Source organism: Diabrotica virgifera, chromosome 1 (assembly GCF_917563875.1).
Source record: "Diabrotica virgifera virgifera chromosome 1, PGI_DIABVI_V3a".
In the NCBI taxonomy this organism is placed as follows: domain Eukaryota; kingdom Metazoa; phylum Arthropoda; class Insecta; order Coleoptera; family Chrysomelidae; genus Diabrotica; species Diabrotica virgifera.
Window position 1 is genome coordinate 262,786,335 of NC_065443.1, and position 15,657 is coordinate 262,801,991.

Sequence of the window (15,657 nt, forward strand, 5' to 3'; positions counted from 1 at the left end):
CTAATTCAAATTAGTCATATCTTATTTGGTCTTCTTTATTTATGTATTATTAATAGGTTCTAGAAGTTTGACCAGCTTAGAATGATTCGTTTAAAAAAAAAATGGAGTTAAAACAGAATAACGAATTTTTGTAGTTTGGAAAAAAATGGCTTTTCTTCAGAACAGAAAGATAAGCATCAGAGATACGAAAAAATGTTTAAATATGAAATTTTAGCTTATTTAATTCTCAAGAACCTAGTTTGCAAACATTTCTTCTACGGCAAAAACTGAGTGAGCTATTGACAATTAAAACTTATAATAACATGCAAAAACCACCTTTACCAACACTTTCAAAATCACCTCTTTTTGCGACTGAGGATTTTAAAAAAGATTTAATAATAATGTACTTATATATGTTGTTTAAACCTATAAAATTATGTTTTATCAAACTTTCTAATATAAAAAATTAAAAAGTTACGGTTAAAAAATCATTTTTTTGAAAGAAAAAAGAAGAAATCCAGTTGGAAGCGTAATAATGTAAGTTAGCGGTGTTTTTAGTCATTGGCCTTGTTCATTCTTTTTTATTTATGTATTATTAATAGATTCTAGAAGTTTGACTAGCTTAGAATGATTATTTTTAAAAAAACTTGAATTAAAAGCGAATAACGAATTTTTGTAGTTTGGTAAAAAATGCCAGTTTCTTCAGAATAGAAAGATTAGCATCAGAGATACGAAAAAATGTTTCCATATGAAATTGTAGGTTATTTAATTCCCAACAACTTAGTTTAAAAAAATTTTTCTACAGTAAAAAAATTGCGAGGTGAAAATCTTCGGTTCCTGTACTAAATTGACAATACTTGTTTTGTAAATTTTGACATCTACCGACTGGTATGATATTCTATTATACTATCTCAAATAAAATCCCAGGCTGGAAAGCCTTGCGCCACTACTTGAGCTTGCTCTTTCTATTAGCTACGATCCTCTACCAGATGGTCGGCATCATCAAAGTCCCACGATTTTCCCACCAGAGTCTTCATTTGGTCTGCCCAGTGTATTGGAAATCTTTCTCTTGGTCTTCGACCTTCTACTTTTCCTTCTTTTACCAATAGCTCCATAGTCCCCGTTCTTCTCGTTATGTAGCCGAAGTAATTGAGGTGTGCTCAGTTTACTTTTTTAAAGAGCTTGTTTTTATATGAAGCTCTTTCAGACTTGACAGATTTGTTCTGTGTTCTTACCAGATTAGATGTTAGTTAGATGTTCTGTCCAGGTTAGATGTTCTGCATATAATTTTTCTGTTTTTTCTGTCGACCCACATTTCGAAGGTTTCTATGTTACTCCTATTGACTTTCTTGAGAGTCCATGTTTCAACAGCGTACCAAACCTGAGATTATGTAGAACATGTCTATTATGTCTAGATCAATTTCCATTTGTCTCATAATATCTTTGGTTCTCACCCTATCAAATCTAGAGAACCGACAACATTTTCTCCAATAGTTCATTTCCATGGCCTTAATTTTGATTTGTTTCTTTGGTTTATTTCTCAAAGGCACCGTACAAAGCAAGTTCTATTATTTTTTTATAAATTCTTCTTTTATTTTCTTTTGTTATTTTATTATTCCACAATAGTCTGTGTAGCTGTCTGGTGGCTAATCTTGCTTGGCCAATCCTGGAATGTATTTCGTCGTTACTCCCTGCTGTTGATGTTATATTTGGAGTCCCAAGTATTTGAAGGTTTCTGTTGGGTTTACAGTTCCCATTTCAATTTGTAGGCTTTCTAGTTTTTCTCCTGCAACTAAGTACTCGGTTGTTTGTTTATTAATATTAAGGACCCACTTAGTGTACTCCTCTTCCAGTTTTCTGAGCATATATTCTATATCACTTTCGTCTTCAGCTAGAATGGTTTGACCGTCATGCGTCAGCGAAGTGTGTTGTGTACAATCTATCGTCTTCGATTGGGATGCCCATATTGCAGCACTCTTTTCTCCACAGTGAGAGCGCCTCATTTAATGAAGCCCTGATGAGAGGTGTTATTGAATTTTTATCAAATTAGATCAAAGAATACAGTTTTTTTAAATGTAAATTAAATTAGCATTAAATCATATAACTCTGTACCTTACAGGTTGGTGTTGTCTTCGCAAAACTTTCCAGGCCAAAGAAACGAACACAAACGTTGATGTTCTCCAGGAATGCAGTTATCAATCATCGGGACGGAGTCCCCTGTCTCATGTTTAGGGTAGGAGATATGAGAAAGAGTCATATCATAGAGGCTCACGTGAGAGCCCAGCTTATTAAACATAAGGTTACTAAAGAGGGAGAAAATTTACCGTTCTTCCAAACAGAACTGAAGGTAAGCAGCAAAGTAAGTTCCAATGAAACCAAAGAGGTAATATATTGTGTTTGTTGTATTGTATTTAAGTTGCCTGTTTATACCTTCACTTAAAGTTTTGATAAAGTAAAGACTAAGAAGGTAAATAAAGCTGATAACTATTTTTCTATTAAAACGCAATAAAACTATTTTTTCTACAACCGTGTTAAAAATGCAATTTTTAGCACTCCATACGAGCGTTAAAAATGCTACTTTAAGGCACTAGTGCTTTAAAATATTTTTAAGGCACTGCAGTTCGTATTGACCGTATAGGCAATTTTGATGTAATGTCAAAAAATATAAAAATGGAATGTCAGTCAAGTTCAAGTAAAAGCTTTTGTAGATATTGTCCTGTAATTACGTTTGTAGAAAAAATATTGTATGATATGCGTGTTAAAAAGTACATTTTTAAGGCACTCATGTGAATTGCGGAACTCGCTATCGCTCATTCTGCAAACTTTCACATGCGTGCCTTAAACGTGTACTTTTAACACTTTATCATAAATAACTATTAAAATGTTTTGGAAAACAGCAAGGTTTTTTTGTCCTCAAATGAGCTAACTAAATTATATCCTTCAGATTTACTTTTTTAACTTTTATTTTTTATTCGTTAATTAATATTTAATAGAGTATTTCTTTTTAAATTTTTATTTCTGTTCCCTACCTTTTATTCAGTGGCCTTCCTTTTTTATTTTCCACAGTTTTCTTTGTTTAATCTAGTTCAGAGGTTCTCAATCTGTGGTACATGTACCACTGGTGGTACATATCATTATTGGCGGTGGTACAGAAAACACAGAAAAAATTAAAATAGTAGTACTTAGTAAGTATTGATAATACAATTTAAAAATATAGGTGGTACCAAAAATAATAAAAATAACTGAAGGTGGTACATCACTCAAAAAGGTTGAGAACCGCTGATCTAGTTTATTTCCTTGGCTTGTCTCAATGCTTCGCCCATTTAACGTTTTTTACATTATTTTTTTTTTTATTTTTGAAGTGAATACTGTTTTCTTATCGCTCGTTATGATGTTTTTCCACGGGCTCGAATTCCTAGTTAGCGTCATTCGAAAAATCGAGACGCGTGACGTAACCTTGCGGTATACAGTAATATACGTAATATAAACTGCTCGTCAAAAGTTAGGGATATAGAAAATTCTGCTGAATTTTCATAGTAGATTTTTTCGTAAACAGATTAACGGATTCCGCTAATTTTTTTTTATTATTTTAGATTTTTCTTTAGTATTTACTTTTTTTATCTTATGTTTTGTGAACATTTTGTTTTTTGAATGTCCCTGATATCTTTAGAAACAAAAAAATAGACGGTTTTGTAATTTAACATGTGTTTTAACCGAAACAAAAGTTTGAGACACCTCGTATTGAGAAAAGGGCACAAAGGTGAGTATACCTCGATATTATGTTGTAGTCTCATATTTTGTGAATATTTTATTTTTTTAATTTCTCTGATATCTTTAATAACAAAGCAACTAGACGGTATTACTCTTTAATATGTGTTTTAACTGACGACTTTCGCCACATCACACATGTGAAACATAGAAACACATATTAAAGAGTAATACCGTCTAGTTTCTTTGTTATTAAATATATCAGAGAAATTAAAAAAATTAAATATTTACAAAATATGAGACTACAACATTATATCGAGGTATACTCACCTTTGTGCCTTTTTCTCCCTACAAGCTGTCTCAAACTTTTGTTTCGGTTAACACTAGAAAGTCGGGCTTAGCTTACCTACCTAGAAAGCCGGAAGGGATCATTTTGGCCCCACGTTCTTTAACCAATGAAAACTCAGTTTAAAGAAATTAAATCTACTCTAGACGATAGAATCTGATTTTATTTTTTACTTTCATTGTTTAACACATTCGCTGCCTATCAAAAACATTCGGAACACCATATAGTTTGCAGTTTTGGATATTTGCCACACATTGCCTTGTTACAGCCGCGGCAATGATTGGAAGTATGATTTCCTTTACAAAATATTTTCAACTGATATTTTTGTCGTTTTTGGATAGTATCTAACAGTGATAGTTGTTGGTAGACCTGGTGTTGCTAGGCGTAGTTCCAGATTTTGGGAGGCAAGGTATGGGGCCCATAATTCTTCACACAGCCGAAGAATAAACTTACAAAGACTGAGTCTACTTCCAGTTATTTCTTTATAAATAATCCATGCATTTATTGCTTCCAAGTCAAGAGTATTATAAAACACGTACATAGGCCATCGTCTTGAAGTTACTTTTGTAGTATAAAGACGCGTCATTTGGTCCTCTACAACCACTTCTTTGTGTATCTTTGTGTTCACTTGTGTTCACCAACATTTTTATCTTTATTACGTAGATGATCAGTACCAGTATAAGGGTAACCATTTACAATAAACATACATAAATATAATTTTACCCATCCGACAGGAATTTAAAAGAAAGGCTCGTCGAATTTCCCAGAAAACGATAATAACTTACACAGGGCCAATTTGGCCCCTTTAGACTTCTATGGTAGATTTGTTAGAAACACCATATTTAATAAATTTAGTAAACAATATCTTTTTGTGTTAAATAAGTCTTTGTATCAAAATACATATTAAAAGTCATAAAATATGAAATTATTATTACCTCAAATAAAAAAACTACAATAACTTCAAATCGCAACAGGGGCCAAATTGGCCCCTGCGACTTTCTAGTGTTAAAACACATGTTAAATTACAAAACTGTCCATTTTTTTTTGTTTCTAAAGATATCAGGGACATTCAAACAACATGTTCACAAAACATAAGCCTACAGTATGGTTCTGATGTATACTCACATTTGTACCTCGTTATCCCTACAGGGTGTCTCAAACTTAACATAAGAAAAACATTTCTTTTCTTCCACCCGGTATAAGTACAAAACATAAGTTTGAGTAAACCTTTGCACAACTGTGTAAATACTAAAGAAAAATCTAAAATAGAAAAAAATAGCGGAATCCGTCTATTCGCGAAAAAATCAACTATGAAAATCAGCATAATTTTCTATATTACTATCTTTTGACGAGCAGTTTACATACATAAAATATACACTTATTATAAGTTTATATTATCTTTTATAACAACTTAAGAACGACTCGATTCAGCAATTTTGATTTTAAAATATTTGTATAAAATTTACCTAATAAAATTGATTAAGGAAATAAAATAAAAAAAAATAAAATTATATAAAATCAAATAAAATTAAATAAAATCGAATCGGATCGAATTAAATAAAATTAAATTAAATAAAAAAATATGAATGAAATCGATTCGAATAGAATAGAATCGTATAGAATATAATCAAATCGAAGCTAATAAAATAAAATTTCATTAACCTACAAATTTACTTAGTAATAACGCGCTATAAGAAGTATTCACTTCGGTCGGCACTTCCCAAATGCCATGCCCATTTTTGTATTTTTTTTTTTTTGTATTAATTTTCAAGCTTATAAATTTTACTTCTGTTTAGCTTTTGATTTATCCAAAATTATCAATACAAAATATTAAAGCAAGTTTTTATTTTGTGTGTGCTTCTTGTGTTAGCTTAAATGTTTACATGTAATAGGCAAATATATAAATAAATGGTCATTACTGATAGTTTATAAATTGTATTGTATATGTTTTTAGGTTGGTGGTGATGGCGAAGAAGATAAAATTTTCTTTATCTGGCCAACGACGATTGTTCACAAGATCGATTGTCATTCGCCTCTATACAATATGTCAGCCAATAATCTCCTTAGAGAGCGATTTGAGATAGTAGTTATACTTGGTAAGTAGATCAATTCAACAGTCAAATGAACTGCTTAAAAAATAATAGTGGACTGGTTAGAACAGAACTAGTTAGTCTATCACAATACTACTAAAGATTAAGTTTAAAATGGTTCTCAAATATTTTATTTGGGAATATGAAAACTTGGTGAAGTGAACACAAGGCATAAAGGGAGAGTACGGTAAATCATATAAAAAATATGGCGCAATATAAAACAGAGTATTTGGTTACTTTTGTAACATCTACGGGGGATTTTGCCATGAATGTAATAAAACTCATGCAATGGTTGAGCTGGACAGGAAGTTTAAATATCCTTATTTAAGAGACTAATACGGACTACTCAAATACTTTCAGCTTGCAAACGAAGTCGCCGCTCGCGGCACTGTGTGGACAGTGAACACAGGTAGGAAGATGGTCTTGACCTCACACGATGGACAGGTCACCATCGAGGAGTCTAATCCTCTACCACTGATTTCCAATGACACATCTTGCAAGCGCACGTCCAGCTTGGGCTTGGGACTAGACGTTTATGAGCTTGCAGTCTTTCACGAAGAGGTTATAGGTAGAGTAGAGTGATACTAAGAATAATGATTTCGTCTGGCTTCTAGCAGGCGCCATATCGAGTATTAACAGCTCAAATTATTGTCATTGTACTTACATGCATTGAGGTAAGACAGATCGCGTCCTGCATTTCTACAGTGTCGACACGTCAGTCGACGGCTCCCTTATTCAGTCCTTTTACGACAGGCAGGAAACAAGACCCTAGCGTAGCCCCGGCGCAAATTGATCCTAAGCGAGACACAACCTGCACCGGCGAACTACGTGGACAATTTTGTGAAGCACGCTTATAAGCGAGAGACCGCAAATTGAACCCAACCTACGATCAGTGCATGCGTTCGCAGGTCTTGCTTGGGAACGTTTGTCATCGGCGTACAGTTTTCTTGGGTCGTGGGACGCGTGACTCACTGCCACTTGGTTATTTTTACTTGTTTTTGTTTGCGAGATGGACGCATCTGAAATAAATACGGATGGTGTCTAAGTACAATTTATTGTGATAAATAAAAATATTAGCATAGTCAAAACCCCGAGTGAAAACTGCTTTGTCTTTGTCATTAAATTCTGATAACTTTTGGTAGACTAAATAAGCGGCGATACGAAATGAATAATTAAAGTTATGCCTTTACAATAACACAATATTAGAAAAATAAGGTGAAAAATGGTTCATGTTACTTAAAACCGTGATCGATAGAAGTATCGTATTACCCTCAAATTCAACTTGTCAGCATATTACATTTTTGTTTATACTTAAAAATTAAAAACGAACTATGCAGATAGTTCGACTATCTATAGTTCGATGATTTCAAAAGTCATACTGCTACGACTACTAGGGACGTGTAAGATATTTTTAAAACGTTACGAGTTACGAGTTAAAGTACGGAAATACCTATTTAAAGTTGCCTACTCAATTCAGTACAAAAATCAGATACATCAATATTTTGTAATCAGTATTTGTACTCAGTACCACTGAGAACCGGTATCAAAAGTAACCGTTACACGTCCGCACTGAGTTTGGCAGTCCCTATTCGCCACAGCGACAGCCAACGGCTGGGTCGGGTTGGGTTCAAAATGCGGTGCGCTAGAAAAATAAATGCACGGGTCACCCGTCCCGCCGGCGCAGGCTGTGCCTCGCTTGGGTTTAATTTGCGCAGGGCCTATTCTCCTTGTACATTCTTTCCGTAAGGCAGCTTCTTAGACACGACTGCTACTAGAGAGTCGTTGGTTGTTTCAATTTATATTTTAAAAGCTTCTTAATTAATAGAATTATTTTGCTTTTTCTATTTGTTTTTCAGTAAGTGTATTCTTGCATGTAAGTAAATTCTTCTATCCTTCTCTACTTACTTTGCATTATCCTGTCTACTATAGACACTATAGACAGTGTTAGTAACGACACAAAATTATCTCACTCCTTTTGTAATAATTATTTGTTGTGAAAGTCCTTGTCGTATTATTATTATTAATTATTATACATTTACATGGTAACGGTATTGTTATAATATCGTCCATATTCCACATTACCTTTTGGTTAAGAGGATCGGTACGTTTTTTCGGCTGCAATGCTATTCAAATGGGGATTCATTTTTTTCGAATCCTGAGAAAACTAATAAGTATTTTTATAAAATTTAAACGCAGAATGAAAGATTACTTTATTAGCGAGGGCCGAAAGTCCCTGAGAACTTCTGTAATGTTTATTTTAATAAGTTACAGGGGTGAAAAACTAAGAGAAAATTTAGTGTTATTTTTAATTTCAAATATCTCATTCAAAATAAACTTTTTATTTATTCTAAGGGACTTTCGGCCCTCGGTAATAATTTAGTCTTTCATTCTGCGTTTAGATTTTTCAAAAATATTTATTGGTTTTTTCAGGATTCGAAAAAAATGAACACAATGTCCGTGGTAATTTTCCAAATCTGTCTTTGTCATACAACGCACTTAGTCGAATAGAATATTGTCAGTCAGACACTGACAATCAGTGACAATTTTAAATAATTATTTGACATGAATCGGGATTATTTTTAGTTGTTGATTAAATAATATTGATATATAGTGTATTTGATAAATAATTGATTGGTGATCTTTATAAAAAGTTATTTATTGTGTATTATTTATGGGAGATAGAAGCAGAGAATACATCAAGATATATTCTGTGATCCAAGTATTTTGTTGTTAGATATGTTCAAAATTGTAAGCGTTCTTTAGTAACAATATATTATTAAAAAATCACTTTAATACTTTTCCTCTTTTCTCGATTGAGTATTAGTTTTTGTTGTAGGTACATATAAATTATTACAATCACTGAATACATAGCTAGTGAAAAAATTATCACATTTATTAACTGAATTAATAATTTGCAATTATACAAAAAATAACAGTTATCCAAGAACATTCAAAAGCCATCTCTTTAAGCTAGTTATGACATTGTCAAGTAGAATGACATTCTAGTAATATGGACATATCCATACCAGTGTGAATTTTACTACACGTAATTTGCCATGTAAAGACAGAAAAGGTAGGGATAGCCGTAAAATATTTACGAATTATGTACCCATAGCCTTAACATTATATTACATATCTGTATCGAATGCTTTTTTTATTTAATAAAATAATGAACGCCAGTAGATGTAAAAAATATTGGTAGATTTATATGCACTAAGGCAGAGCCGGATTTAAGACAGTGGGGGCCCCTGGGCAGAATTGGTGTGGGGCCCTACCTCCTACCATTAAACAAATTGTTGTTATAACTATGGTATGGTTAAATTCCGGGTACTTTTCGAGATTTTTTAAATGAAAATTCCTTGATTATGTCGAGCATATCTAGTTGCTTTAAGGAATTGTGTTCAATGCTCATAATAAAGAGATGGTTCAAAAGCTCTTGGCCTATCATAGACCGAAGTCAATTTTTAATTAACTTAAATTTTTAGAATGATCTCTCTCCACTGCAGTTAGATATTTACCATCAGAACTAAATATAAACGAAGTGTCACTACAACGTTTGGAACCGCATCATTCACATTTTGCTCTTTTAACCGTCGGTACATTTGAAGTTATTTACTTATATTTGATGAGCCGATTTCCTCTTTAAATGAATTGAAAAATTCTACAAATTGTACTAGTTCGATATCTAGTTTTTCATCTAAATCATTGCTATAATTGTCGGTAACCTTCAGTGACTGAACTTCAGTTTCATTGGTAGTTAAATTTTCCAAATAATGTAAAAATCCAAAATTGCAATGAATAGATTCATATGCCGAAAGCCTATGACTTGAAGAGGAAATGAAGTGATCTATAATAGCTATAAAATTTTGTCCTGAATTTCTTTGATCTTGTCATTTCAGCTTCTGAAATATTCCTTAAAAGAATATAAATTTTTTAATTGATTTCATTCCAAAATATTGCAAATATCTCTGTTTTCAGTAAAGCCACTCGATTATACAAACCATTTGTATCGCTAGTTTCAAATTGTTGCCCATCGTCTTTTGAAATTTTAGATAATACTCCTTTAATCTGATTATAACCTTTAACTAGTTCTTTTGCGGCATCACTTCTAGACGACCATCTAGTAGTATTTCCTCTTTTTTAGGAACAATAATATTTCTGCCATGGTCGGCGTTGCTCTCGCTTAAAGACGTTTTTAAACATTCGATTAACAAGTTGTATCTATATGTACAGAAAGTGAAAAATACATAGGGTTCATACAGTCCTTCCAAGAAATCAAAGAATTCTATGGCAGCAGGACAACACTAAGCTGCAGCTTTAGCAACTAATTTTAAAAAGTGGGCGACACATGGAATCTACAACCCCAAGATATTATGTTATCTAAATTTTAGCTAAACACTACTGTATTTTTCACTCATAACTGACGCATTGTCGTAGGACTGTCCCCTGCAGTTTTTCAAATCGATATCGTCTTCTTGCAAGAATGTCACTAAAGAATTAAATATATCGTCTGCTTTATGACCGTAATTTGCCAAAAATACATTTTTAATAGGAGAGAAACCTTCCATATAACGAAATATTACAGTTAATTGATTGACAAAAATTATTCTATGTGAATAATGTGCTGATTTTTTAAGTTTGGTGCTTTGTGGGGGCCCCCGGAACGTGGGTGCCCCGGGCAGCTGCCCAGCCTGCCCCCCTTAAATCCGGCCCTGCAGTAAGGAGGACATCTTCTGGATATTAGGAGATATAAAACTTATTTCAAAAAGAGAGAAGATGTTTTAAATAAAAAATATCAAAAATTGTTGTAAAAGACTGTTATTGACAAAGATAAAAATATGTATTAGAGAAACCTAACTCGTACTCAGTACTTAAACGAATATTGAATCAACACTATATTTGCACAATTTATGAATTTACTCATTAATATTCATAGTTTTCTTATGGCAAAGGTACTTCCTGGAAGCACTTTATATTTTCTTTTATATTTACTTAAAAATCGTTAATTGCTTCGATAATCATAGATTTAATGACGTCTGAGCAGTCATTACTGCTACGTAACCTTTTTATTATCTAATGGATTAATAAACAATCATTCCACTTTGGTTTTCATCACTTTATATTATTAGAATTTTCAGAAACCGGCTAATAAAATTCTATACCAATTAATAACAAATAATTATTACAGAGAATATACAGAGTAAAAATATTCCAAAAAAAGAATTAGACAAAATTAAATGCCCAGTTGGTGATAAACACCAGTCTGATTTTTACATGAGAGTTTAATGAAATGGTAACAAATCAATTGGAAGTTCTGCCCGACAAAATACATGGAACGTTTTCGTAGTCTAACTTTCCATATTTTTAACCTGTTCCACAATTAAAACTTCCCCAGTTCCAGTGTTCCCATACATCAAAGTTTGTCCGATTAGACACGGTTAAGCTATTAACAAATTTTCAGCTTGCTATTAATCAACTTTTTTTGGTACGCGGGATCCAGAACTATACGTTATGAGGCCGCTCACGTTTTCTTTGCGGATTGCTGTCCAAAAATGTCGTCCCCTTTAAACAAATTTGAAGAGTGAATTTTTTAGGTTTTTTGGGTTGTTCATTTCAAATCACTCAATTTTGGAGCAAAAAAAAATTTTTGACCTCCGATTTGTCTGAAAATTGGTATATAGCTTCTACGGGACGTAAAAATAAGATATTTAAGGTCAAAAAATTTTCTTCTTCTTTTTTTCTCAAAATGTTATTTTATGCGATTTTACAGTGATTTGGTGTTTATTTATACAAATTTGCATTTTCTATCGTAAAGTATCATGGAAAACATAATATTTTAATAGAGGGGACTCAAAAATGTCATTATATGGCATTATAACAAGTTACTTTGATTCAAAACAAGCTTTTGATCAAATTTTATAGTGTAGAAAACGTTAAAATACCGTTTTTTACATTTTTCTCCATTCCCAAAATACATCATAATCGATTTGGCTGAAAATTTGCCCACAGATAGACAAAACATAGGACTTTAAGGGGTTACGAAGGTTTTGACTTATATTACAATAACAAAAAAGTTACATGCAATATTATAGTCAAAAATATAGGCGTCTACTGTAAGTACAATTAACTCGAAAATATCGACCTCACGACAAAAATTGTTAAAAAGAAATTGTAATAATTGTAAATACGATTTATTTGGAACAATTTCAGTTCCTACCATTTTTGTCGAAAATTTAAAAATGGCGGAGATATTGAGCAAAACAGGTTCTCCTTTAAAATCAAGATGGCTGCTAACGTAACGGAGTAATTCATTCGTGATTTTAAATTTAGGCTACTATTGACTCCCCTAAAGATCAGAAAAATAAAATTTTGGGCAGCTCGGCATTTAAGGTCAAATGCTATCCCGACTGGACTAATATATACTTTTGAGTCTGATATTACTGCATGTAACTTTTTTGGTATTGTAATATAATTCAAATCCTTCTAACCACTTAAAGTCCAATCCTTTGGCTATCTGTGGGCAAATTTTCAGCCAAATCGATGATAATGTATTTTGGGAATGGAGGAAAATGCAAAAAACGAACGTTTTTTACACTATAAAATTTGATCAAAAACTTGTTTTGATTCAAAATAACTTGTTATAATGCCATATAATGACATTTTTGAGTCCTTTCTATTAAAATATTATGTTTTTCATCGATACTTTATGACAGAAAATGCAAATTTGTTTAAATAAACACCAAATCACTGTAAAATCGCATAAAATAACATTTTGAGAAAAAAAGAAGAAGATTTTTTGACCTTAAATATCTTATTTTTACGTCCCGCAGAAACTATATACCAATTTTCAGACAAGTCGGAGATCCAAAATTTTTTGCCTGAGTGATTTGACATGGAATGTACCCTAAACAAAAAAGTCTCTTATCATTGTTCAATCAAAACTACATAGAAAGCCGCTGATAAGGCACCAATTAATGCAGTTTTTCATTTTTTCATGATCACATACGGTCACAAAGTTTGTAGATATTATTACGAATCGAATGCCCAAAACCGCATTCAAATCCCTCTTACTTTGCGGAAAATTAATAGTACAGTGCTTCATTTCCTCGACTATACTAGGAGTATATATTATAGAAGGTATTACTAATTGACCATGTCGAATCTTACCTATACCTCGGCAACGACGCAAATATAAAATGGGAACAGGCCTAAGAAATGAATGCAAGAATAGAACGAGCTAGAGCAGCATTTAACAATATACTAAAACTTCTCATAAACAAGAATTTGTCTCTTCCTCGAAAACTACTACTAGTTAAATGCTACATTTTTCTAATCTTAGTGTATGATGCGAAGGCCTGGAAGCTGACAGGGAGGCTCATGAAAAAATGGAGCCATTCTAAATGTGGCTGTAAACCACAAATTAGACAAGAAAAAAGAGTGGCCATAATTAAACCAAGAAAACTTAAAAATCTACGCCACAGAAGAGGAAACCACTGAGGAGAAGAAGATGATGAAGCCGTTACAAATGATTTTATTGTTGGATTAATCACGTTTAACTTTATACATATCTTGATATTAAATCGAGATTGATGATACAGGATACGGGAAGTCATCAAAAAACGTAGCACTGCATACATTACTAAGCTGGAAGATCATGAAAACCAGTTTGCACTTAACCTCCTAGACAACTCCCAAGAACAACGTAGGTTAAAGAGATTCAAACCCTGGACTTGCCATTTAGAATTAACTTTTAAACTAATTAGTTACGTCACGTAAGAAGTTATACTTCTATTATATGATTTCAACGAAATCAAGTAAATCAGTTTCTCTACTACTTTCCAAAAATTTTTATTAAAACAATACCAAAAATTAAAAAAAAAGAATAAAACACAAACAAACACATCGAAAAATGCCGCAAATGATTTCTGAACAATAATTGTTGCCAAAAATTTTAATTAAATACGTATTTTCTGAAAAAAATTATATAATAATAAACTTACAATCATAAAATCTATAAAAAAAATAAAAAAAATAACAACTTGCTTGGGGCTTGAACCCACTTAACGTCTATCGCGCCGTACGAATGTCGAAGCGATTTCCCACTGCACCACCTTCGCGTATACGTCATGTGGAAATATACACAAACTAAACGTTTACATCATAAACTTTTGACATTTTGTTTATTTATATGAATTTAATCAAATTATTAGTTTGATTTTTGTCGAATTAAAATACAACAAAATATAGAGTAAGAAAACGATATATTAGATGAAGATTTGTAGAAAGTTTGTTCGTAATCAGATTATGTAAATTAAAGCATTGCCTACTAATAGGTAACTACATTATTTTTTTTACATTTTCCAAATAGATAGGTATGAAGAAAATTTTTTATTGGAATACAACTGAAACATTTAGAATTACGTACGTGCGGCTTTTCAAAACTATTTAAAAAGTCACTATAATTATAAATTTGATTTTATTTCTGTCCTCACAACAATAAAAGCTAATATATACAATCTTTTTGTTTACCGATAACCTCCATATTGAACAATTATTGACAGATCATTTCAACACCCAATCAGAGCCCGTATAACGACTAATACCATACGGTCGGTGTACGCATGCGCGCAGATTAATAAAATTTCACCCTCAATGAAATCGCGCCTAAAGAAGTATAACTTCAAAAATAAATAGAGAGGAACACAGATTAAAAACGACAAAAAAACAGCTAGTTGTATCGATTTGGGTCACGAAAAGTATAAAAAAGAAAAAAATTGTCTTGGTTGCCTAACGTAAAGAATTGGTTAGGACTAGGTTTTGAAGAGAGCTGCGGAAGAAAGGGAAAGTTTTGCCACTATAACCATTAATCTTCAGTGATACAGACGGAATGTAAAAAATATCAAACCTGCTATAGGTAGTACGTATTTGCTATATGTATTTGATTAATATATAAATGTAGGATTCGTTAAAGACAATCGTAATAAAAGTCCGTTTGATGTTTAACAGTTTTAATTAACAAAATAGATAATTGCGACTAAAATTTTACGTGTTCTTTCCTTACAAAAAGAAATGTATTTATAGATAATAATTTGCGTCTAATTAATATTATAACCGTCTTGTCATAATACCCGTTTATATTCGTCTTTTTCTATTATCCCAAAGAACACGTCCGTCGCGTTTCTCATGTTAAAATCGACTGCCTCTCGCATCCCTACGCTCAAACAAATTCTCTTAACATCTAATCTCCTTTTTCCGTTTTAACCTATTAAGATTGGATCAAAGTATGTACCGAATTTTTCTAATAAACGAAAACTATAAAATTAGTCAAGGCGACTACTGTTTATCTTAAAAGTCGGATTTCAACCGATTGAAAATAAACACAATCTTCTCACTAAACTACCCGTCGATTAGATACCCCACACAGCTGTCCCTAAGGCCGCTCGTTTCGTGTTTCTACTAATAATTTAAAGAAAAAAAATATATACAGGGGTCTTCAAAATTAAGACAAAATATTTACAATTCTACATAAATATA

At 32.2% G+C, this 15,657-nt stretch overlaps 1 protein-coding gene across 12 annotated transcripts in view; it reads left to right on the forward strand.

Annotated features, from left to right (window-relative positions):
• Window positions 1-15,657, forward strand: part of LOC114329438 (G protein-activated inward rectifier potassium channel 3) — a 273,370-nt gene that overhangs the window by 245,459 nt on the left and 12,254 nt on the right. For 10 of the 12 annotated variants that reach the window (XM_028278543.2, XM_028278549.2, XM_050649641.1 and 7 more), the window contains 2 exons: window positions 2,099-2,338; window positions 5,988-6,129. In XM_028278543.2, coding sequence (XP_028134344.1) covers window positions 2,099-2,338; window positions 5,988-6,129 — 382 coding nt within the window. The remainder of the gene's footprint in view (window positions 1-2,098; window positions 2,339-5,987; window positions 6,130-15,657) is intronic. The other 2 variants (XM_028278553.2, XM_028278544.2) reach the window with 1 other exon arrangement.